General features: G+C 41.3%; 1 protein-coding gene across 4 annotated transcripts in view; it reads right to left on the reverse strand.

The window, feature by feature from the left end:
- Positions 1-26,219, reverse strand: part of LOC116728586 (connector enhancer of kinase suppressor of ras 2-like) — a 211,159-nt gene that overhangs the window by 13,265 nt on the left and 171,675 nt on the right. The window contains exons 2-12 of one of the 4 annotated variants that reach the window (XM_032576811.1): positions 22,796-22,959; positions 19,641-19,843; positions 17,921-18,008; positions 15,363-15,404; positions 15,152-15,271; positions 9,687-9,746; positions 9,225-9,293; positions 5,001-5,147; positions 2,939-3,057; positions 1,351-1,553; positions 1,098-1,187 (exon numbers count right to left, since the gene is read on the reverse strand). In XM_032576811.1, the coding sequence (XP_032432702.1) occupies positions 1,098-1,187; positions 1,351-1,553; positions 2,939-3,057; positions 5,001-5,147; positions 9,225-9,293; positions 9,687-9,746; positions 15,152-15,271; positions 15,363-15,404; positions 17,921-18,008; positions 19,641-19,843; positions 22,796-22,959 (1,305 nt within the window). Of the gene's footprint in view, positions 1-1,097; positions 1,188-1,350; positions 1,554-2,938; positions 3,073-5,000; positions 5,148-9,224; positions 9,294-9,686; positions 9,747-15,151; positions 15,272-15,362; positions 15,405-17,920; positions 18,027-19,640; positions 19,844-22,795; positions 22,960-26,219 lie in introns of all 4 variants that reach the window. The other 3 variants (XM_032576810.1, XM_032576809.1, XM_032576808.1) reach the window with 3 other exon arrangements.

Raw genomic sequence — 26,219 nt, forward strand, 5'->3', positions numbered from 1 at the left:
TCAGTGTCTGTCTCCTTTCTACAAACAGGGCAATTATTAGCCTGCTAAAAAATTCAGACCAGAGCGGAGGTTCACCTTCAACAATGTCCTTAAAAATAAAACCGAATTTCAGTATGGTCCAGTCAAAGTCAGCATCCAGATGTTCAAATTAATGAGCCAAAAGAAAAAGTCACTCCAAAAGGTAAATATGCACACCAAACGTCTTAGGTTTTATTTAAAAAAAAAAAGAAACATACAGTATATCAGATTCCTTCCACTTTCCAATTATTTTATGTAGTTTTATGGAATAAAATACAATAAACATATGTTGAAGTTTGTGGCTATAATGCCACAAAATGTGAAAATCCCTGTTATTCCTCAGCCTTTAACCATGATTGGACGAGTGATGCCTGATTACAAAATAATAAAACAAAGTTTACTTCAAACAACCTGTAACAAGTAGATTAGTGAGGCACGGCGACGCTATCAAATCCACAGCAGCACGCTGTCTGTGCAACAAAACATCCACTGCAATGTCTGAAAAATCATTATACAATCTACAGAGGAAGCAATTGTCAAGAAAAAGAAAAGCCTCCAAACATCCATGAAAGGTCTCAAGCAGATAAATATAGACCCATAATTTTCTTTCTTTCTTTTTTTTTGAAAAGCCTAGAGAAGCAAGCATCCCTCCCAGAGGACACAAACACATCACTCAAGCCTTTCTTGGGTCAAATTTTAAAGGAAACGCGGCCCCCTCCCGGCACATTTACCACCTAACTTAGCAGCCACCAATGAAATGTGAGCACCTCAAGAAAATATATTTATACCGTTGCCAGAGCAACAGTGTACTTTTTATATTCAAACAGAGAACAGCAGGGCCGAGAGAGACGGGGATGAAGGAGGGAAAAAAAAAAACGGAGCAGCTATAGATTCTGAACATATGGAGGAGAAAGAGGAAGGAGCAGATATCCGGCATGTTATCGGTGTTGACAGGCCAGCTCATGCTTCAACTTCTTGGCTCAGAGATCTGAGAGGGTGCGGGTATTATAAGATTTCCACCCCCTCGCCCCAGCTTCCCTCTGTCCTTCTCTCTCTCTCTCCCACTGCCTCCCACTCACCTCTCCTGCTCTCTCTCCTCAGCTTCGCCAGGTCTTCGTCATCTCCCACCCAGTTGTATTCCACAGGCATTGAGATGGGCCTGAGCCTGCCTGCAGCAAGTAGGCGCAGGGGGGGGGGATGTCAATATTACACAGCCGTCCACACACATAGACATCAAACAGCTGCAGATGTCTCAAAAAAAAAAACCCACCCAGAAACCCACACGCCGCTTATTTCCATGACATGAAGCTGCTATTGGTCACGATTTCCTACCGTAGGTGGGAGTGCTCCCCCTGCGGACCGACGAGGCCTCCTGGTTCTGGTCGTACTCGTAGCAGTAGAGTATGGAGTCTTCCTCCACCAGAGGGAATCGCCGCTGACACTCCTGGTCCAGGTAGGAGTTGGGCGACTCGGATCGCTCTGCGGCTTGGGCGTCCGACTGAGGTTCCTCGTCGGTCAGATTTTCCTTCTCGTCTCTTTTAAAGAAAGCAAAACTTCAGAGAAGGTCAAATAAGCTTCCAGGTAGAGCAAACAGGTGGACCTAAGTCGATGTTTGTTGTGGGTTTTAATTAGAAACAGGGACGTCTTAATATTCAGCAGGGGGAAAAAAGGAACAAGTCTCCAGCTGTGACTCACAGATGTATTTATATTTTATTATCACAAGTATTTGCCCAGGGGAGCCACCGGGCTTTTACTGCTCGTTAATTCTGTTTGTGCTTTAGTAATTGGACGCTCTCATCGGAAGCACCCTCCCTCATACCGGTGGCAAGGATTTCATAACTGCATTTCACCACGGCAAATTTTAAATGATCAGTTGTCACAGCAGGAACAAAATGTCCCCAAGGTGGGCAGAAATTTATGCAAAACATCCGGTGGCAGACGGATTTCTTTTGGTTCAGAAAACAATCAAAATGCAAATTTTCAAAGTGGCAAAAGGTGAAAATGGTCGGAGCATCTCAAAGAAAGTGAAAATGTTTACATTCTTAATAATTCTTGTGTGCAAAGATTAAACCGACTCCTTTAAGATGAAGCATCACAAAACTTTTTCTGTAAAGATGTAACAAGGTGATGGGTTTTTCAGGTTCTTTTCTCATTCGGTTTCTTTTTTTCTTGCCATTCCCACAGGCGTTTGGCTTTATTAACCAGCAACTAAACAGAAATAACAACTATTTAATCAGCTTAGTTCTTTTATTGACTTTGGTTGCAAATTAGAGACATCAAATACTCTATAGAGTTCTTATTAAAGATATTCATACACATTTTATTTATTTTTTTAATTCAAGCAAGAAGTTTATTCTGATAAGAAATTAATCAGATGTTTCCTCAAATATATTTTTAATTTATAGTTGAATATAAAAAAAATGCATGTCAAAAACAGTTTTTACCTTTCTCATTAATAACTGGAAAACCGTTTTTTTGGCTATACAGCAACCAAATACTGACCAGATTCTGACTGGACCGTTTAAAAATATTCAGATTGCTTCCAGTCAGGAGAAACATTTTGGCAAAATATGAGAAAACAGCTTTTAATTTAAATCTGTCTGTGGATATGAATTTTCTTATGCCTCGCTGTAAAGGATCGCAACACAAATCTGTATTTCTCCTCATGTTTTCCTGTTTTGTTTGTTATTGTTTGCACTGTAGTAAAGTTCTGTGCTGCTTTTCTTCCAATTTTTTCCTCCTGTTGTGATTTCTTTCTTACTTTAACAAAAAAAAAAAAATGTCAGCGAGGGGCAGGGGGGAAAGCTGTGTTTGTGTTACTACAAATTAAAATCAACACCACAATGTTTGACTCGGAAACACTGAACCTTGAATTTTGTACGGCCAGTGCAGTAATTGATTGATTCTTTCGCATGCCTACCTGGGGGTGTAAGGCTCCGCGGGAGGAGGCGGGATGTACAGATCCTGCAGGGCGCAGCTACTTCGCCTGGAGGGAGTGCTTAATGTGCTGGTGGGCGTAGCGACGCTGCTGCTGGGACTCTGAGGGAAGATAGGCTGTGTGTGAGAGGGTGTGTGTGTGTGTGTGTGGGTGTGTGGGCGTGGGTGTGGGTGTGTGAGAGAGAGAGGACGTGTTTAAATATGTGCAAAAGACAGAGAGACAGGCGGACAGAGAGGAAAAAGAGACAGAGACAGTTACAGAAAATGACACAATGAAAATGTGGACCTCACAACAGCTGAGTAAGTCTGTGACTGTTCACTTTAGTCAGACAGTGAGGCGGCGGAGCTCAGCTGTGAAATGAGCAGAGGACGTTTGCAGAGCTCCACTTTAAACTGGTTCACCGAAAGAGGCAGTTTGGAGAGCAGCCTAGTCATCGCTCTCATGGCTACAGGTTAAACAGTCTGGTTAGTACTGTTACTGAACTTTAAATTAATAGACCATATCTATTTTTTTTAGTTTGTTTTTGTTACTATACCTTTATTTTTTTTTAATCAATGCGATAAAACAATCTGCAGATTGGTTAACTTAAAGAGCATAAATTCTGCACAGTTACTAAAATAGACTTCCAAAAATACAACCACATCTAGAAGAATTGGAAGTGAGCAAAATATTGTAATTTAAGTTAACAAAATAAACAGCGGTGTTCTTTATTGAGCCCCTTTTTAGTTGTGTATCGCTCCTGCTCCCAAGAAAAAGAATTCAGAATCAAGACGAATTCAGCTAAAAAAGTATTAAGATTTTAGTGTTTCAATTTCAGTTTTGCAAGAAAAAAAACACCTAGTTCTGAACAAATGAGTTTTTGGTAGATTAGTATTAAAATTTGCAGACTGTTAGAGTGTTTAAAAGATTTTTAATGAGAATAAAGTTGTTTCTTTTGTCTTTCTAACAATCCTAATTTTAAGTTCTCCCATAAAAAAAAATAAAAAAAAATTTCAGTAAAACTACTGTAATTCTGCTGTGGTTTTTGGTGTTGGTGTGCAACTTCAGTATTAATAGTGGTACCTTCAGTCCAACTTTCTGGATCAACTCCTCAAAAATAAGGAGTCAAAATGTTTCGTTTTCACATGAATTCAGATGTATATATGAATATATTTGATTTTGAATATGATACATCTTTTTACTAAAGCTACAAAACACATTTTTTGTCACTTCCAAACAACTTATCCTTTTTATTTAACTATTTTTAAAAAAAGAAGATATCCCATTGCTCAAACTGAGCTACCATGGTATGCATCTTAATCTATCATTAATGATCTGTTCTGTTATAAAGCTGAGGTAAAAAATTCTGTTTTTGCAATAGAAGGAAACCCAGCCGATTAACTTCTACACTTTAGTCCTGTTTAATCTCTGACAGACTTTATTTTTTTCTCACTTCTGTCTTTAATGCTGCCAGCAGGAGGAGAAAAAAAATCAATTTTGGAGGAAAAGAGGAGAGAGGACATTAAGAGGGAGGAGGCAGAGAACGGCTGTACTTTGTGGCCTCAGGGGAGAGAAAACATTTTCTCTGGAAAGCGACACAAAGAAAGCCTGGACCACTTTAATGCTCATTCCTCTCTTTTCCACCCATTCTGGTGCTGGCACACTGTCCTAATAATGTAACTAGATTGGCTGAAGTAGGACAACAGATGCCACTTAGGGATGAAATGATGACATCTAAATGAGTGATGCCGCAGCACTCAACTAATTAGTCACAAGTATAAATTTAGCAACAACAATCTGTTTTGTTCATGCTTTGTGAGTGTTAAATATAGCACATACCTGAATGACAGAGTGCAATTCTAATATCTAAAATGATCCCCAAGGCAAACACTATGGGGTTTTCCTGCACGACTTTTGTCTCTCCTGTTCCCATAATCCTCTCCTTGTTTTCTAATTTGTGCCTTTTAGAGGTAACTCTTATTTTAAGGACAAATAAGATGGATGCACAGAAATAAGCACACATAAACGACAGAGATAATCTCACAGGACTGAGCCAAAGTTGTACCTGCAGAGCTAATGGTTTCCATCTCATGTTTTTGAGCAGAGCAGGAGTGGATGTGAGCGTGCTCTGTGGGCGTTTCTTCAGTGTTAGGGTGACACCTGCAGGGTCCCCACGCAGCAGGTTCACCAGGTTCTTCAGCTGCCAGCCCACCTAGCAAACAAGAATAGCCTTGAAACGCACCGGCATCGGCGTGTGTCAGATTTATCCATAGTTGAATCTAGTCAGCCAATTAGTGGAAGGGATTTAATTCAGTTTAAAGATGCTAAAATGCCTTGAAGAAGTGCTCATAACGCTTGACGTTTGTTCATTGCAACCGGGGTGGCAATGAATGTGCACAAACTTCTGCCTATTTTAGATGGGCTTCATGGTGACAGATCAACACAAAGTAACATACTTGTGAAGTGTAAGGAAAATTACGGATTATTTTTATATAGTCATCAATTTAAATCTGTACATTGACTAAATACTTTATCTGCAATGACAAATGCAACTGTTTTTGTGTCTCTACCAGCTTTTAAGATCCAGACAGAAAAAATCTCAGAATCTGACATTCTCAAATGGATTTATGTCAGTACTTTGACTAGGCCATACTAGCAGAAGACTATATTTTGATCCACACAATTTCACTGTCATTCGTTCAAGTCTTTTGCGGCCTCTAACCTTTTTTCCTCAAGGATTGCCCTGTACTTTTACTTCTTCCATCATCTCAACATGAGGAAGAAAGCAAGTCTCCGAAGAATTGATTCAATGAATGGATCATAAACAGATCCATGCTAACTTACCATTAGACAATTTTGTAATTAGGCAATTACTGAAAACAAATGATGATTTTTACCAAACAGTAAAAAATTTATATTTCATTTTCCTTCCACTTCGAAAGTATGGTACTTTGTCTGTAACATTAAATCTCACCAAAACAGCTGAAATATGTAGTAAAATGTGGTAAAGTTAACAGGTGTGAAAACGTTTTTATGTTTGAAAGTCTAATCCATTGACTTGGAAGGAAGCCATTTTGTTTTACATGCTTCTGTATTTTTAATAGTACTTTTTGGGTTCTTATGCTTAAGACATGCAGAAGAACGTAGCAATCTTTAAGCTCCATGTAGATTTTGATGTCAAAACGGAAATTAAAGACCAAACCAGTCCGCCTTGTCCTCTACAGTGGTTTTGTCTCCTGCTGTGTGATGCTAGCAGCTACATGCCTAGTTGCAAGTCCTAATAATATTTAGTACAGCTGAAAGACCCTGCCCAGACAAACACTCCCTGCTGCTGAACTAAATATGCCAGGTCCAGTTTGGGGAGAGAAATCTTCGCCTGCTGGATGCCTGCGCTAAATCTATATTTCAAACTACCCTGAGATACCAAACATTTTTCAGGCCCTGACCTGGAGACCACTGTGTTTCTCTGAAAGTCATTTTTTATCTCGACATTTGTTCCAGAGAGTGCATTATAAAGCATAAGTAAAGCAGACTTCTTTTACTTCTACTGTTTGTTTTGTTATACCTCTAAGGAAATTATACCTCTAAGAAAATTAGACTATAATTTCGGGGGTTTTGTTTGGTTCGATTCCTTGACAGTGTTTTTATTATCCACTGTGAGTATCTTCTTTAAATGCTATATTTTGGTTGTATTGCTTTTCTCATGTTTCCAGGCTTGTTTCTGTGGTTTGAATTTTAGAAAATATCAGCTTCCCTCTGAACAGATTTCTCAGACGTTCCTCATTATTCTGTTGTTATAAAGTTTATTTTTATATTCATTTATATCAGCCAGTTGTGCCAGAATATATTGATAAAACCAATTAAATTGTCAAAATATCAATAAATTGCTGTTCCTCTAGGATTTTGTGATTGTTTTGGTGGGGTTTTTTTTAATCAAAATTACAGATTTTGTGATGCCAATTTAGAAATGTTTGTAAGACATTGTTACAATTTGGAAACTGTAATCTATACAACCTACCTTTGTGAGGATTTGAGTTTTCTTTGTGTTTATTTAGGTTTCTGTGTCTTCTTCTTCTTATGTTGCGTTTTATGGCAGTTTACACACTTTGCGCATTACCGCCATCAACTGGACGGAGAGGTAACTTCAGAAATTATTTTTTATACATCTTCAAATCCGGTTTCTGTGTCTGTTGAGTCTTGTTGTTGTCCTGTCTACCCCTTGATTGTTCCCAGCTGTGTCTCGTTTCCCTGATTACCCACTGTGTACTTAATCCCACCTGTGTGCCTTGTCTGGTCTTCTTCTAGTCCACAGTCTATGTGATTGTTACCAGTTCCTACCAGTTTTGAGCTAATAGCCTTCTGCTTATTTGTGCTGCCTGGATTATTGTACTGATTCATCATTAAGTTCATAATTTCTCATCACTACCTGGGCCCACTGTGTCTGCCTCACCACTCTACAACCACTATTCATGACAATCTTAGATGTTTTTCCGTTTTAATAGATTATCAGTTGGCATGAAGCTAACAGCTAAAAACACCGACAGGTTAAAAAACTAAATATTGTTTGGATACTTCTGTTGATTCTTGATGATAATGAGGATCTAACACCTCTCTCTTCTGAACCTTTAGATGCTTTGAATGTCTGTATGCCTCAGTGACATAAAAGAGTCCTGACACCCAAATCGGCGCTGCTTCTCTCCACGTTCTTAATAATAAGAATATTATTGTCAGCTCATCCACTGTATTCAGTGGATGAGCTGACTGAAATGAGCAGCTGTGGAATTATTACATATCTTGCTGTTGCACACACAGGCAGCAATTATTTTTTTCACAAAAGGGGCTATATTTAAACTCTGCACTGCAGGAGGGCTTTTTCATTCACAAATAAACCTCGTACACTTCATCACGAGGCACTTCTTACAGTCATGTCAAAGAACACATTCAGAAAAGATTAGGCAAAGTTACAGCAAGAGGACGAACAAGGCATTTTTACTTGTAACAGCTCAGTTTCTCTAATTACCTGAGTAATTCATAAAACCTTGATTAACTCTGTCATTTTTAATATAATAAATTCAACTTCTACATATCCTCTTCTGACCAAGTAATGTATAATTCTATGTTTTCCTCAGGAAAATACTCAGATGCCAGAGAACTCAGTGTTTCTCCTATGTCGAATCCAGGAAAGAATATTTCTAAAGCATGTTGTTCTCCTTCCTGTGTTTGTCTTTTACTTTGCACGGTTGAGTGCTGCAAAGGGGGAGGGGGTGCAGTTTATGTCATCACTCTAAGGTGTATCACAAGTAAGCCGAGACATTTCACTGTTATGTAAATTAGCTGCGCGGGCGGACTGAGAGTTGCTTAAGAAGAAACACCACTAAGCACGTTGGCTAGAACACTGGATTTTTCCACCTTACTGTGTTTTATTGCAATTTTATGGGACAGACCAAAGAAAACTGTGAAAATGACACATGGGTTTCTGTATGTGAGAGGTTATAAAGGTCATTTAGTATTTTATACGTATTATTCCACGATTGCCCTGTTTGCAGTTCAATCTTTCCATAAAACCCAAAAGAGCTTGATTTGTCATTTTAAAGTTACCCACCAGCTCAGACAGTTAAGTGCTATATCACATGAATTCCTAATAAAATATACTAAAATGGGGCGTGTAGTGGTTAGCGCGACCCGTATTTGGAGGCCTTGAGTCCTCGACGCGGCCGTCGCGGGTTCGACTCCCAGACCCAACGACATTTGCCGCATGTCTTCCCCCCTCTCCTTCCCAGTTTCCTGTCAGCCTACTGTCATTTAAGGGACACTAGAGCCCACAAAAGAACCCCTGGAGGGGTAAAATATATATATATATATATATACTGTATATATATATTAAAATATGGAAAAGTTCATGGGCTATGAATGCTCTTGTAAAGTGTTGCAAAGTAATCTGTAATGGGCAATGTAGCAAGCAAAACAAATCCAAGCAGTTCACTTGTGAATGCCCTCAAAGCCTAATTACGAAAGACCCAATAATCATCAAATGACTTGATAGCAGCGCTTCACCACTATGGATGCAAAGACGTTAATAGAAGGACTGTAAAGACACAGCCAGCAGAGATGATTGCTTTATGGTTCAACTCATAAAAATGGTGTGCAGACTGAAAAAATAATATATTTTTTAATATAATCAGTCCTTCATACTGATTATATGCACACAAAAAAAAAATCAGATTGAAAAAGAAAATTTTGCAAATTCAAACAGGAGACAGGAAAATAAAATAAACCAGCCAGGACTTACGACTGTCTGATGGTTGACCTGAATGACTTCGTCTCCAGCATGGATCTTCTTACAACGATCAGCCAGAGACTGATGAGGAGACAGAAGTCATTGTTGCCGCATGCAGAACCACACACGACTTATTTAAAATAACAACAAAATAAAATCCTTCACTATTAGTTCATAACAGCAGAAAATGTTTGCTTTACTTGACCAATTATGGATCATATTCTTTGTCAGAAATGCCAATCAGGGAAGTAATAACAGCTTCATAATAATCAAAACTACTGCAAAGACAAATCACAAAAAGCTACAACCATTTTGGTCAAATCAGGCTCCGCCTCCAACCTGACTCGATTTCAAAAGATCAAGTCTTATCCGGAGAAGGAGGAGTTAAAAAAGGCACATTTAAGTCTGCACATCCACTACATGTGTACCAACGATGAAATGGACGAAGGTAAAAACAAAGAGGCGAGTACTCACTCCTTCTGTCGTCCCGGTGATCACATGTAAGCCGTCATATGTTGATTTGATGTACATACCCTGAAAGAATATAGCACCAATATGGATTAATGGACATGTGAAAACCACAGGAACTCAAAATAATGTGTAGCCTCACAGATGTATGCAAAACAGTGAAGCAATTTGTATTTGTGAATTTGAAATAATCTGCCTGACGTGCAAAGACAAACACGAAAGATTATCAATCTGCAAAAATACTGTTTGCAAAAGTGCTGAAACTCCAAGCTTTTACGAAGGAAAGGGGCAAGAACAGATTAAGAAACAAACATAGGCGCAGAGAAGCAGCATGCCAGGCTTCAAGATGAGTGGAAGAGATTTGTTTTTTAGGCCACTTGGCCCGCTGTTGTGTTCAGGGTTCACTGAATGGATGAGAGAACTTTCATGCCCAGTCCCGGCATTTGTGTGGGGGGCAGGGCTTTTATTGTGGCCCCGAGCAGGAGCTTGTGTCTGAGTGTAGGTCAATGCAAAGATAAAGTCCAACAAACTGCTCATGGCTACGCAGTGGAAGAACGGATTCTTTTTTTTTTTTTTACTGTTTTGCTAAATAATTACCCACAATAAAGACACACATGTTTGCCAAGTGTTGCAGCTGCAGTACACACACTGTAGCTGTGTGATTTAAAAGCGCCCAACATGCTGGGTTTTGTTTTTGTTTCATATTAACAGATTATTCACATGCCCATCAGCTGAGCAAAACCCAGTTTTGGAGCCACTACAGTGAGCAGCATCGGACACTGGACAGTAAAGCGTTTCTAACTGACCTCAATATTTCAACCTGCACTTTTCTCCTGTCTGAAACCCCAGGCTGCAGAGGAACAAGCAAACCAGTAAAGCTACGTTTCTGCACGTTTAAAAAAAATGGTTTCCATGATTCAAACCAACTAGAAGATATGTTTAAATTTCAAAAACAAATTTATTTTACAAATTAAAAAATGTCTCTTCCCTTTTTGGAGGAAATAACCAACAGATTGAGACATTTCTTTGCTTGAGAATAGCTAATAAAGAATAACTAGCTTGTTTTTTTGTATTCAGCAATGTCTATATATTATTTTTTGTTTTTACATAAAAGGGTAATAAAGAAATAAGATAGAGTTAGTACTGTTGTTCAGAAAGGGAATGCCTTCACTGAGTCAGATACACACTGAAAGACAATCATGCTAAATTTGAATCAAAGCAAAAAGATATTGCTGAGAGTCAAGCTGTTACTATATTTATAATTAGTAAATATGATCATCCAGCATTGATTGTAGTCTGTTTGTTGTACTTTACATTGTTTTGAAGTCTTTTCCTGAGTCTGTTACACCAACCTAGAAAACAATTCAACATAACTTTACATATTAAAGGGATTATTCATAAATGCTTTATGTCAAAGCATTTATAGTATAGTAGTTATTATCTTGCCCGCAGTAGATAACACTCTTGGTGTCTTCATTTAGTTTAAATCCAGACTAGTTGGTCCCATAAGGTGAAGAATCTCCAAGAAAAACTAGGACCACAGCAGTTTCCTACACTCTTAAAACAATTTAAATCTCAACACAATCATTGCGGTTTCTGCAAACTTTCCTTATGTTTAAACTGCTGTCACATTTGCTCTAGGTGGTTATGTCAGGATCTGTGTTTTTCTGTGTTTATTTAGAGTTTTCTGTGTCCTTAGTCTCTTCGTTGTCCTGTCCTCCCCTTGATTGTTCCCAGGTGTGTCTCGTTCTGTGATTACCCTCCCGTGTATTTAACTCCACCTGTGTCCCTTGTTCCTCGTCGGGTCCTCGTCAATTTTTCGTCAATGTCTAGTCTGTTCGTCGTCGGTGTGTCTCTGTGCGAGCTGCCGTGTTTCTGGACTTATTTATAATTAAAAATCATCATTTTCATCTGACCTGGGTCCGCTGCGTCTGCCTCACCACCAACACCACACCGCTTCTTGACAGAAGGACCCGACCATACCGAACGGTGAGAATGCAGCTTATGGCCCAGCACGACCAGGAGGCGTGGATCCAGCAGCAGTTGGAGTTGGCTCAGCGGGATCTCTACAGGGACGTAGAAGAACGCTGGAAGAAATGGGACTGGATTCGGACTACACCCTGGCGATCAGAAAATGTCAGATCCCACCAGTCACCGCCCCAAAGCCCTCCGGATTCGGCCCCCGCCGTAACCTACGCCGGGGAAGACAGCGACGTGAGCCGCCGGTGAACCCGGCCCCTCGTCGCTTTCCGGAGCCGCCACCTCCGCTGCCTGCTCGGAGACAGCGACGTGAGCCGCCGGCAGACCCGGCCCCTCGTCGCTTCCCGGAGCCGCCACCTCCACGGTCAGCCCGGAGACAGCGACGTGAGCCGCCGGTGGACCCGGCCCCTCGTCGCCTTCCGGAGCTGTCACCTCCGCGGCCGGTTCCAAGGCTTCGCTGCGGCTCGCCCCCGCGGCCGGTTCCAAGGCTTCGCTGCGGCTCGCCCCCGCGGCCGGTTCCAAGGCTTCGCTGCGGCTCGCCCCCGCGGCCGGTTCCAAGGCTTCGCTGCGGCTCGCCCCCGCGGCCGGTTCCAAGGCTTCGCTGCGGCTCGCCTCCGCGGCCGGTTCCAAGGCTTCGCTGCGGCTCGCCTCCGCGGCCGGTTCCAAGGCTTCGCTCCGGCGCACCCGAGGCCGAGTCAGCCGGCGTTCCAGCCGGCGCACCCGAGGCCGAATCAGCCGGCGTTCCAGCCGGCGCACCCGAGGCCGAATCAGCCGGCGTTCCAGCCGGCGCACCCGAGGCCGAATCAGCCGGCGTTCCAGCCGGCGCACCCGAGGCCGAATCAGCCGGCGTTCCAGCCGGCGCACCTTCCGAGACTCCCAGTGTTCCTTCCGAGACTCCCAGTGTTCCTTCCGAGACTCCCAGTGTTCCTTCCGAGACCCAGACCCCCAGCGCTCCGACTCAGACTCCCTGTGTTCCTCCAGAGACTCCCTGTGTTCCTACCGAGACCCAGACCCTCTACGTTCCCTCCGAGACCCCGACTCCCGAGACCCTCTGCGTTCCTCCTGAGACCCTGACCTCCAGCGTTCCTCCTGAGACCCTGACCTCCAGCGTTCCACCCGAGACCCTGACCTCCAGCGTTCCACCCGAGACCCTGACCTCCAGCGTTCCACCCGAGACCCTGACCTCCAGCGTTCCACCCGAGACCTCCAGCGTTCCACCCGAGACCTCCGGCGTTCCACCCGAGACCTCCGGCGTTCCACCCGAGACCGAGACCCCCGGTGTTCCACCCGAGGCCGAGGCCCCCGGTGTTCCACCCGGGACCGAGACTCCCTGCGTTCCGACCGAGACCCCCAGCGTTCCACCCGAGACCCAGACCCCCAGCATTCCGACCGAGACCCCCTGTGCTCCACCAGAGACCCTGCCTCGGGGGGCTCGTCGTCGCCGTCTGTGGGCGGCCCCCGGGACTCATCGCCACCTCCAGCGCCGGGGACGGCCGCCGGACCGCCTCCGGGGTTCCCGCCTCCAGCGCCGGGGACGGCCGCCGGACCGCCTCCGTGGTTCCCGCCTCCAGCGCCGGGGACGGCCGCCGGACCGCCTCCGTGGTTCCCGCCTCCAGCGCCGCGGACGGCCGCCGGACCGCCTCCGTGGTTCCCGCCTCCAGCGCCGCGGACGGCCGCCGGACCGCCTCCGTGGTTCCCGCCTCCAGCGCCGCGGACGACCGCCGGACCGCCTCCGTGGTTCCCGCCGCCGCGGACGACCGCCAGACCACCTCCGTGGTTCCCGCCTCCTTTGCCTCCGCCCACCCTGTGGGTAGTTTTTTGTTTGTTTATGGACTCTTGGCCCTCCCTGTGTTTCCGCCCACAACGGTGGGTTGTTTTTTGTTTTTTCTGAACTCTGGCCCCCCGTCCAGCGCCCCTCCGCCCACCCTTGTTGTGTTTTTGTTTTTTGGGCGTCTGGTAGCCGCCCTTGAGGGGGGGGTACTGTCAGGATCTGTGTTTTTCTGTGTTTATTTAGAGTTTTCTGTGTCCTTAGTCTCTTCGTTGTCCTGTCCTCCCCTTGATTGTTCCCAGGTGTGTCTCGTTCTGTGATTACCCTCCCGTGTATTTAACTCCACCTGTGTCCCTTGTTCCTCGTCGGGTCCTCGTCAATTTTTCGTCAATGTCTAGTCTGTTCGTCGTCGGTGTGTCTCTGTGCGAGCTGCCGTGTTTCTGGACTTATTTATAATTAAAAATCATCATTTTCATCTGACCTGGGTCCGCTGCGTCTGCCTCACCACCAACACCACACCGCTTCTTGACAGGTTATTTAGCTAGGCATGTTTATTTTTGATGCACTGACTCCTATCTATAATTTCCTATTCAAAGCCAAATATTTATTTTTAAATAACGGTCTAATGTAAGCTATAAAACAACTTTAACATAAACAGCTATGGTGTTTTTGAGTCTGGAGCTGTTTTAGGATGACAGCAGTCTGCTCTGGTATTGAACCCTCAACCCCGCAATGCCCACCCCGTCACTCTGACGAGATAATCTGGATACTAAAAGAAGGAGTTATCTACTGCAGGTCAAATATGAACATCTAAAAAACCTTTTAACAAACCAGAACAGAAATGTTAAATTATCCTTTAAAGCTCAGTCCATGTTCATTTCCATACAAGCTGATGGAATAATGTTTGAGCAGATGCATGGTGAAAAACCTGGCATATATATTTACGGATTGTTTCATGATTTGGGATGTGTGTGTCTCCTTGGTTGTGACCACATGAACAAATTCACAGACTCAGAGCTCAAGGTGCTAACCTTGATTTTTGCCAGTTTCTGAGCTATGCAGTTTATTTTGCGTAACCTTCCTATTTACAGACTGTTAAGACAGTTGCTGCTGTCTGCAAGCTGCACTTCTGCAAAGAGGTAAGTTGCAAAAAACAAACAAACAAACAAAAAAGCTTGCGTATTAACTTGTTGTAAGAGTACCGAAGCTGAAATCGACCCACTCTGCCTCACTGCATGACTTATGTTTGCTAGTGAACCCCCCACAATTCATTTCAGTGGGGGAGGGGATTCAGTACCCCTCCACTAATCATTAAAAACAAATGCATCCACTTGAACGCAGCTTGACAGCGGAATTAGTCTGCTGACCGGCTAATTGTTAGTCCTTCTGTGGTGCTCGCTGTTTATTCGAATAAAATCCCTGAAGCCAGACGAATCAGTAGTCAGGGTAGAGTGGACATGACTGACATCTGGATCCTTTTGGTCACATTGGTTCATTTCTATATTTAACATGACAGCACAGAAGATGATTACTAGCCTCTAGAAGGGTTCTTCAGAAAACCGAGGGTATTTCGCAAACATTGGTAAAAATGCTCTTGCACTGCTTGTTACAACCTCAGCCTAGTTTTTTTTAAACCTTGATCAATTCAAAGCATGAAAGGTTGAAGTTGGTGTGGAAATATAACATTACATGCAGTTTTATGTGTTTTCCAGGTGAGTCTTACCAAGCCTTCGGTGGACTTTATGTTGGCCAGCTGCACCACCTCCAAGTGTGCGGACTGAGACACCATGGGGTCCGAGGACAAGGAGATAATCTGGTCACACACTTCGGACAGTGTTTTACACTGAGGGCGACAGATGAGGGACGGACGCATTCTTTAAATCCACGTAAGGTGACTTCACGTTCAGTGCAGCGGGACAAAGTTAGAAACTCACCACATGCAGGATCTTGTTTTCAGTTTCGTACACAGAGCAGTCCTGGGGAATATTCAGAGAAGAAAAAAAATCTGTTACCTCAAGAGAATTAGACTAAAATGGAGTTATTGGCCTTTCTGCTGTAGGTGGATATAAGAAGAAATTGAGCAGCTTGGCACCTACACCATAACCCCCCTCCCCAACCAACCCTCCCACACAGGCATGCACAAACACCAAACAAATGAGTCACCAATGCGGAGGCAGGTCTCTCTCTTGCTCTCTGCTAGCCTTCCTCTCTATCAGTCTTCGGCTCCATCTAATTTGGCCTCTTTAACTCCCTTCGCCCCTCCTTTCAATTTGTTCTATCGCTTTAATTTTTCTCCAGATAAACATAATCCTCCACAGAGACAACGTTAAAAGCCATTAACTGTCACTTCTCTCATTAGTCACCAAGACAGAGATGAGTGACGGCCATCTTCCACCATCCGTGAGCAGAAGCAGTGACAGAAATAACCGAATGCAGAGCCTTCAAATTTATTTCCTCTCTGTGAACCCTTTCCAATAATATGACATTGGAGCTACAAATCTAGATGTGTTTTCTTGTGATACATCAACACAAAGAAGTACATAAAGTGGAGGAAAAATGCCTTCAACATTCCTGAAAATGTGAAAAGTATGATGTGCGTTTTTTTATTCAGCACCAACTTAAGATGTTGCAGGACCAACTTGGATCTTTACAGTCTTTAGCAAAACAGCTCTAAGTCAGGCAGATCAGGTAGGGAGCATGTATAAGCACCTATCTAAAGCTTTGTCACACATTATTTGGTTTAAACTTTTGGCTATTCTACATTTGCATATGTTTGGAAACCATTTTCTTGCCCAACTGGAAGGTGAACCTTCACTTCAGTCTCAAGTTTTATGCTGATTTTCTTCAAGTATCGCCTCATATACATCTACATCTATCACTTCTAAGTACCTTTCCTGTCCATAGTGATGGCACAGAATAATACAGCCACCACCATGTTTCACTGTGTGTTCAAGGTGATGAGCAGCCACACACAGTCAGTAACCCAAAACCACCTTTATAATTGGAGTTTTCTTTATATACATTATTCACTCTAACACAATGCTATAAATTTTGTTTGGATATTATCATTCATTTGGAAACATTGAAATACATTAGTTCTAAATGTGGTAAACATATTTAGTTAACTTTTTATGTGTGTGCGGGGCTGTGCATGGGCGTGTGTGTGTGTGTGTGTGTGTGTGTGCAAAGTTTCCCCCAGAAAACTTGCTTAGCCCGGTGGTTGGGTACTAGAGCAGTCATTCGTCCAGCGGCCCGTCGAGTAAAAAAGGTTTTAAGTTGACAGGAAATTTGAAAATATCACTTGATAATTATGTGTTATTGAAATATTGGAAAATGAATACCTGAACATCAACTATAAATTTTACATAGACTTAAATAAATAAGCAATGATTAGCCTGGTGGGGGTACAAGTAAAGCCTGGTTGCCCACCAAGCTTATAAAACACTGGGCTGTGTGTGTTTTCTTGTTCTGAAGTGGAGGGAAGTTCCTTAGACTGAGGGCTGAAACCATGGAGGACAAAAAGATGGACTACGGTGCTGATTGGGTGATGCCATACAGAGCTCCACCGAGAGGGAGAACCATTGAGTCAGTTATTAAAGTTTTTGTATAAGTTCTTTTGTGATTTGCTAATTTGGTTAACTTTATATTTAGCTAATAGTTATTTAAGAACATCCTTCAACAAATTATGTGTTTAGTACCTTTTTGTTAGTTACATTTTTAAGTAGATGCTCCGCTTCTCCCCTCCCAAGTGTCTGCTGTGATCAGCAAGTATTTAAGTCCCTTTTTTTTGTTGTGTGCTCAGTCTATTTTTGTTTTAACAGTAAACTTGATTTATTTTAAATCCCAATTATGACTTGAGTTTAGTTTCTTCTTTTGACATATTTAGGTGCTCTGTATTAATTGTTTGAGTTTGTTGTTTTGGGGAAATAAACCCCCTTAAAAAACAAACTAACACTGTATCCTCATGCCTAACTGGCTCTGTCACTTTCTGTATTATACGGTCAGAGCTGCTTCTTCTGCATACTTGCTTTGTCCCAACAGCAAACAGGACGTCTGAACAAAAAGTCATTGTACACAATTATTGACATTTGAGAAAAACATGACAGTAATCAGGCTTTTATACTTGCCTGGACAATGTATTTTCCTATATTATCAGTACCTGAATAAAGTTGATAGTACAGTATTAGTAAGTCTCTGACAATAAATAAAGATCTTAAATCTTTGGGTCTTCTTTTTATAATTTAGATTAAAAGTCTAAAAGCAGTAAATTGTTTATATTGAACTTTTACCCCTGCTTAACTACACTGCTTTTTCAAAAAGATAGGATAATTGTTTTCAATTTTGTATATTGGACATAATAAATAGCTAAATACACTAAAAAAGGCAGGAATAGGTCCTACGGCTTCATGTCGCTTGAAGTGTAATATGTGGGTCAAGTTGCGCCGAGGGCATGAGACGTACATCATGATGTGATGCTGCACAGTTTATTCACCTGCTGCACAATCGTGGTGAGTTCGAGACATAGCTGGATCACATTGTTTCTGGTCACAGAGTAATCTGCCACTGCAGCAAACGGTGACCTGAAAAAGAAAGAGCACCTGAAATGAACCATTAGACTGTTCTTCATCACAGATTGAATCACTGCTAATATGGTGGAGACATTTCAGAGACTCGACGATGCGCACAACGGTGGAAGAAACGGCCTTGCTATCAACAAATATCCACAAAATGAGTAAATATATAGAAATTCTCCAGTTTCTATGCTTTTAGACCAAAGCATTTGCATAGGATTTGAAAGCTAAATCAGTTTTCTGCATTTATTCTGTCTAATTTTGTCCACAATTATGCATGTGCACATGGAGAAACAAGACATGAAGCCACATAAAAACAGAGTTGTTCAGGGGTTTTTTTGTGTCAACCTGCTGGCTGAATTGACTAATGTCAGATCTTCCTGTCAGCTGATACGTCATGGATATGATAGAACAACATTTACAAAAAAAAAAAATTCAATCCCTTTCACAAAAAGGTTCAAAAATTGCCCAGGTGTTAGAGTTAAAACACCCAAACGACTCAAGAATAATTTAATCAGTAAAATAAAACTAATATAAAAATTTTTTTCTTCAAATTAAAATCCTACTTTCAATGACTTCTGCAGTCTAAAAGTTATTCGCACCTCGAAACAGAGTTCTCCATAAGAGCACACATCTCCAAATCAGGTGACCTGAGACCCACGTATTGGCTCAGACGGCTTAAATACTTGTACTGTTGATGGTTTCATTGCTTGTTACAAATAACAAGCAATTTCTAAATAACAAGAGCTGTTTATATTGGCCAATACAAGCAAATATGTAGAAACTGTTCACATTTTTTATGTGAACATAAAAAAATATATTATTTTAGATAAGACCCTGAGAATGAAGCAGCTGCTGAAAAGAACAACATGCCTACAGTAAAGCATGGTGGTAGCTTGATGATGCTCTGGGGATGCTATTCTTAGAAGTGCTGCAGGTCCAACCCACCTGAATCAAGTGGCTGAATTATCTCCTCAGCATGTAGACAAATTCTCCTACTGATGGCCTGATTATTTGATTCAGGTGTGTTGCAGCAGAACCAGATCTAAAAGTTGTCAGACACAAAAACGTCCCTGAGGTTTGGACTTTGGCTGGAGTAAAGGCTTGCAGCAAACAAACCCAGGAATATTAAGTAAGGAACTGAAGGTATTTCACCATGAGGGGTTGGCCAAAATTTCTGAAGAATGATGCCAAAAGTTGGGTTATAAATCACGTATGCAGCAGGTCAGTAAAGCAAAAGGGTGTTTGCTTAGCGGAAATGCTAAGTATGCTTGTCAGGATCTGTACAGACTTCAGTTGTCAATATAAAGGCTGGTTTGGTTTTTAGAAAATACTTGTAATCTTAATTGTGCTAAATTATTTCAATTATTGCTGGCACATTTATTTAAAGCAGTAGCTGCTATAGACTGTTTATTGTGCCAGTAAATGTAATTTGCAATTGGAGTTGAATAATTTTAGAAGAATCTAAATGTGCAGAAACACCTGACTGTAGTTCTGTTTTCTAAATCTTGTCTTTTACGTTTAGCAAAAGCATAATTTTTTAAAATATCAGTACAGATCTTATGTTTCACAGTGGGTGGGTGGATGGATGGATGGATGGATGGATAACTTTATCCAGCAGCATCATTTTGCAAACCTCACCTGTCCAGCCATGCCAGCAGGCTCTTGGCAGCAGCGATCAGGTCCACCACAGAGGTGAGGAAGTCGTTGGGCAGCTTGTGAGTGGCTCTGCCATCGTAATGGCCGCTGCGCCGCCGGCCCGTGATGAAGTTCTGCAGGTTTTTCGCAGAGGCGCTGAGCTTGTGAGAAAGCGTCTTCAAGTTCTCGGTCTCCAAACCGTAATTCTAGAGGAGAGAGGGGAGGGTAAAATCTCTGTGTTTGACCAGTTTGTCAGAGTTTGTTTCACCGATAATGACACATTCCGGCAATTTTTTTTTCACACATCAGACTCAAACTTATTGTCGCCCTGACACAACTCTATAAAAGCCACAGGGGGAGCGGGTCCCCAAGAATAACGCTGCAGAAATGAAAAAGCAATCTAACCCAGCTGTCGCTTTGATTGTGTACAGATAACCCAACGCTCATTTTTGGTGCAAATTGCACGTGCAAGAACTGTGGAGTCTCTCCTGTCAGGGTTTCTTAGGATGAGAGGGGACAGCAGGAGGGCTGCTAATCATATTTAATACAGGAGAGCCTGACAGACTTAAAACTAAATCCCAGTTACGTAAGGGGCTTTGGAGCCGATGCGTGCCCCCCTCCCGGCAGGGATGAAGGATGAGAGGAGTTCACATTCTGATAGCATCTACGACCTCAGCCCACTAAATCTGCATCCAGTTTCTCCACTGATCTCTGGGATTATCTCACACCGATGTGCATTTCTTTTACTCTACCCAACAGCCAAATTCATAATTCATATGTCATCTCATCAATAAATTTGTGTTTTATCCTGCAGAATTTGCAAAAGAAAGAAAATGGAAATGCACTGCTTGGAGTAATTGCAGTTTCCATATTTCTTAGTACTTTAAAATGCAAAATTACAAACATATACATTTGAAAGCAGATATATACATATGACCTTTCCTCACTGTTTAATATTAAATTAGACATTTCCTGTTTACGTCAGTTGGGGTTACCAATATGACGTCTATTTGCTAAATTCCAGAATGACAAAATATAAATATTTTTAAAACTTTCTTCAAATTGGGAAGTTAACATACATTTCCTAACTGATAAAATTACATAATAAAGTTTATTTATGTACAGTATTTTGGATATCTCTCTCCAAGATTCTCATAGAGGTTTGCAGGAAGTTTGGCCCATTCCTTCTGACAGGTCCGCTGTAACTGAGTCGTGTCTGATGGCTGATTCGCTAACACAAACCTTTTCCGCTCTGCCTAAATGTTTTCATCGATAAGCTCCTTAAAAGTAACTTCCTGGCATAGATCTTGCTTTTAAACATACTGGTAAAATCTTCTTTAGGGTTGGGATAAGGGCCAGTCAAGAAGCTTAAAGTTAGTCTAACATCTGTCCGTCTAAAATCTGTTCTGATGTGTGTTTGGGAGTTTGAAGCATCTGATCCAAACTGGTGAACAGGAAGCTGGTCGGGATGTTTCAGAACAAGAGTGAGGGTGACCTCTAATTGTTTCATTTCAAACTCAAATCAACAGCTAGATGGTTGAAACTTGGACACAAATGGATGTTCCAACAGGACAAAGGCACAAAAAACATAGAAGTGGTTCAATGGCCTCCCGAAAGCCCAACTTTCATCTTCAGAAAATGAACAGACTTCACTAAAAGGTTAAAACCATGCCTGGAAACCAACCAGTTTTAATGAGGTCAAATATTCAGTCTAAGCTTGTTGATGGCTGCACAACGTGTGTGGCTTCTCCACAACTTGGTTATGTGACATTTATCCAACTGTCACTAGGGGATGTGTGCACATAATTTACACAGTTTTTGAGAAAATCCTCCATAAATTCAAACAATCTCAGCTAGTTCTAGTATTTAAAATTCACTGAAGTTGCCTGTTGTATAATCATTCCAGCCTGAACCAAACAGTGTGTGTCTACAAACTGATTTTACTGCACAAAATGCTACATTTATGGTCCTCATTTAATTTGTTGCTCCTCTTCTGAGCAGAAAACTGTTTTATGATTTTATTTCTTGTTATTACTGATGTAATCCCACCAGTATCATTTAAACAGTAACAAAGAAAGCTCAAGGAAGGAGTTAGGGTTATAAGTCGGATACATTCTCACACTATAGCAGCTCATTAGTCAAATCAGCAGAGCGACGGTGTTTCATGCTGACACACAACAAACGTCTGTATCTCTGACAGTAAGTAAGTGCATAAACTACTTCAAAATGAGCCAGTAAAGGATGACAGCACTGATGACAACAGAAATATCTGCCTGCTTTAAGAAAACATTCTGTTTGGATTGATAACTTTATCTCATGGGCCATTTTTAAACTGGAACCCAAAGCGGTTTCACATTTCTAACATCTTAGGACTTAAAGTGGCAATTCAGCTGCTTTGATTGGTAAAATCAAATTCTAATACCTGCAGCATTAGCTTTACCCTCAGTGCACAAATGGATACAAGGAAGTGTATTTACTGGAGTTGCATCCAGTAAATACAACAACCTCCAGCTGAGCAATCTTGTAAGACACAAAAGTAAATTTAGCCCCTTTAAGAATATGGAGATAACAAAGCCAGACTGTAATGGCCACACGTTTTGGACCAGTGTGAAATAAGATGTGACTTCTTCTCAGAAGGGTTAACAGAGTTAAGGGACTTTTTGAACCAAAAGTGAAGCTTTCCCTTTTATTAGTCCTTTCAGTTGATGCTGCCACCACTGTGTTGCAAGCCAGGGATGTTATGCTTAGGGAGGATATTCAGTGTTTTCCACCCAATAAAGCATTTTGCAGGTAGGTCAAGAAGTTAACCTGATCTCACTTGACCAGACCAGCTGCTTCCCAAGTTTGCAGTGTCCTCTATACATAAATAGCAAGCATAAAGTAGGACATATTGGATCAACAATGGCTTCTAATTGCCTCTGTTCCATAAAGGCCAGAGCATGTGGAGTTCCCAGCGGCCTTCATAAGAATTACTAAACAATGTGGAAAAGTTCAAAGCGTAGAAAAGCTTTTGCAGGACACAATATTTTCTTATGTTTCTATTGATCTTACAACAAATAAACTAGTTTTCCTATTTCGTGATTCACAGAGACACACATTATTTGTTTGAAAGCTCAATCTGTGACTCAAAGGCAGCAGCAGTGAAGCCTTGGACTCACCAGTGCACACAGTAAGTCCACAGCTTCCAGTATGAGCTCCTGGTGGCCGATCCTGGACACGCCCAGATCCTCCAGCTCCTGGTGGGTGATGCGTAGCAGCTGGTCTCCCCCTACTTTCTCCTTCTCAAAAGTCTTGATGTACTGCTGCAGGCAGTCGTCCAGGCCTGAGACGACAAAACACAGTTGAGTCCGATTTTGTGAATTCTTGCAAAATCTGCTTTTACTTTCTACATGCTAAGTGGGCTTGACGTTGCCTTCCATATTCCAGAATATGCAATGTGAATCTGTTATTTGTGTGATCACAGGTCGCGTTCTGCCGCGTTCAAGCATGATAACAGTCTGTGTGACACAAGAAACGTGACACATTTCCCCCTCCACAACATTATTCCAGCTACATTTTCAGCTCCGAGCCTGAAAAGAAGCGTTTAATTTAACAGGGTTATGAGTTTGCGCGCGGCTTGTTTTACATGTTTTAGCACCGCAGCAGGTGTGAAATCCTTGTAGAAGAAATACTTGATGAAAGGCAGCAAACTAAAAGAAACTGAACACTCATTTGTACCGACGGCTTGTGCTTTACATCTGAAATTACAAAGAATTCATCCTTCTATTTTGTTCACGCAATAAACAGGTTCATAAGGAACTCAATCTATTGCTATTGCATCACAGAAAACCTTCAAAATCGTTTCTCAGGCAAGATTAAGAATCTCTGGCGCAGAAGTCAACACAATTGCATTCTGATGGGACACTTATGGAGCGCTTAGGCGTTGACTGCAGTTTTATGACTCACGCTGCTATAAAAATGCAAAATCTAAAGCAACCAAATTCACTGGACTTTCTTGAAAAGAATCAAAGGCAGTTGTTATTTGCCCTGTAAATTTTATTTTATTTTTTTTACTATATTCCCTCTTTTTCCTGTGAATTGGATTTTCGACTAATGCAGCTTTTTTTATTTTAAGCAGAACAGATCGAGACACTTTTATTTAGTTTATGTCTTATATAAGGCATAACATCATAACCTTCATTTCTATGTAAGTATTTGGATGCATAACTGTTTATAGAGCTCACAAAATAAATTACCTTTTGAAATAGATTTTGTTTTTCTTCCTTAGTTACTCTTCGGAGAAATTGAGTCAATTTCTTCATCATAAGATATTTTATTTATTTGTAGGACATTTAATAATCTGATTCTTATTTTTTTAATCCCTACTTCTTTATATTTGTAATAAGAATTATGTTGTAGTAGATTAATAAAGAGCTCCACATGTTTCTCTTCAGCAATACTTTTTAGTTTAAAATGTAGCTAAAATACTGCAGATCAAATAATGCAAATAAATAAAACTTAATATAATCCTTTGGCATGGGGATAAATAATGATCCAAGCATTTTAATACCTTGTGTTTTATCATAGTTGTATATTGTGTGGGGGGTTTTTTTCTATTACTAGCACACAAATTAGCTCATATTGAAGAGCATAAAAACCTCAGCTTACTAGGATACGTGTTTTATTTTTCAAAGTATCACTCACAATATTTTGGCATGCTAACGTCTCATTTCTACTCTGCAATGGAGCCAATGGAGTGTCTATTGTTCTATATCTATGGATCATATTGTCTGGGAATATCTAGTGACCCTGTTTCCTTCGGGTGTAACTATAATGTGACACAGGAGTCATTCTTCAAAAGGGGAGAGACAGAAGAACATGAACATTCAAGTAAGGACAATGTTGATCATATGTCTGGCTTGAAGTAAATTTCCCCAATGTACAGTTAGATTAACACTAAAACCGTTTAAAAAGTCCGAGAAAGATTCATTGTAAGATTGTTCTACAGGAAAGAAACGTTAATTTATTCTATTGCTTTTCACTTGAATGCTTTTCACACAGCCTTTACCAATACTGTGTGGGACTAGAGAGTGTCTGCTTTCTACCTCATCGGCTTTCCCTTTCAGCAGTCCAGACAGGGAAGTCAGCTTTTGTATAGCTTATGTAGCGACTTTCTCTTATTTTCCCTCCCCCATACACATGCAACTCCCCCCTCATCTCATCTCTCTGCTGTGGTGGACGAATCATTCACATGGGACTTGGAGCAGACTTGATCAAGCGTTCAAGATGGGTTCAGCTAGCAGCTAATTGTGGGTGTGTGTGTGTGGTGTGTGAGGGAAAGGCTATAGAGAGCTCAACACTTTAAGGCTTTACTAATCAATCTCTATAACTGTGACGGTGAAGTATGCAACCAATCTCTCCATATTCTCCTATTAAATAAATTATGCTAAATATTTGATAGCTTGGCGTAGAACTATGTTGGTGGGTGTAGGAGGCTAATAATGACAATCGAATGTAGCATGAACCAACCTTTGAACTTTGACTTTTGGCTTTCTTGCCCACTTCAAATGACCTGCTAGATTTATGTGTGTGGGCATCTTTGCCAGCCAAACAAATCGTCTGTCTAAATGTTAAGCTAATCTCTCAAAATAATGAAGTCTTCTGGCAGTTTCAAACGGTTCTTGTATCATTTTGTTTATACGCTGAGCTCCTGCATTCTGTAAACCCTTTTTAAGTTTTGGAATAACTTACACATCCATTTTTTATGAGTTGCATGCTTTAATTTTGAACATACAAGTGAAAACAAATAAAATGTGTGTTTTTACACGAGGACCTGCGAATCCTTTTGATTTGACAATTTTGGCCCACATGAAATATAGTTTGAAATATAGATAACTTTTTTTTTTCCATTGGTTTTAGGTGTGATATTTCTCCCTTTAATCTTCTAAACTGTTATAGTTCCTGCATTCATTTGAAAAGAAATCTCTAAAAAAAATTAAGCAATCTCTTCTTCCTCCTTTGAAGTTTTATTTAAACTCTCTGAAAAGGTCATCTTCAGCTGAAAGTGATCCAACTGATTTGATTTTTAGATTTAATTTGTCACAGACACTGAAATCCTGATTAGTCGCTACATATTAAACACAGATATTTTTCCTATTCTGTTTGGCATTTAGTCCACATTTAAATAGGACACCATTCATTGAGTGCACATGATAGTTTCCGCCACATCGGTTTTCCTGCCCATTACATGTATGGGTCAGATTATTAAGCACCTAGAGGAGAAATTAAAAGCACAGTGCCGACATGCGCTGATCTCCGTTATGGATAATCCACTTTTAATGTCCGGGGGGAAAAGCAATTCGAAACAGATATATGACAATTTGAGTGGCTGAGTCAGACAATTGGGTGAGGGGGAACACAAGAGGAGGAAAATCAAAGTGGTTCCCTTTGTTAATAGGGAAGGTTTGACAATGTTCAGACTGTGAGCTTGAATTTGGTCTCCAGCATTTAAAAAAAGGCTGCAGAAGATGCTGCTCACATTGAGAACAAACTTGGAGGGAATCGTTTTGTGTATCGTTTCTCTTTAACGTTGAGTGTTTAAAC

This window comes from Xiphophorus hellerii, chromosome 11 (assembly GCF_003331165.1).
Source record: "Xiphophorus hellerii strain 12219 chromosome 11, Xiphophorus_hellerii-4.1, whole genome shotgun sequence".
NCBI lineage: Eukaryota > Metazoa > Chordata > Actinopteri > Cyprinodontiformes > Poeciliidae > Xiphophorus > Xiphophorus hellerii.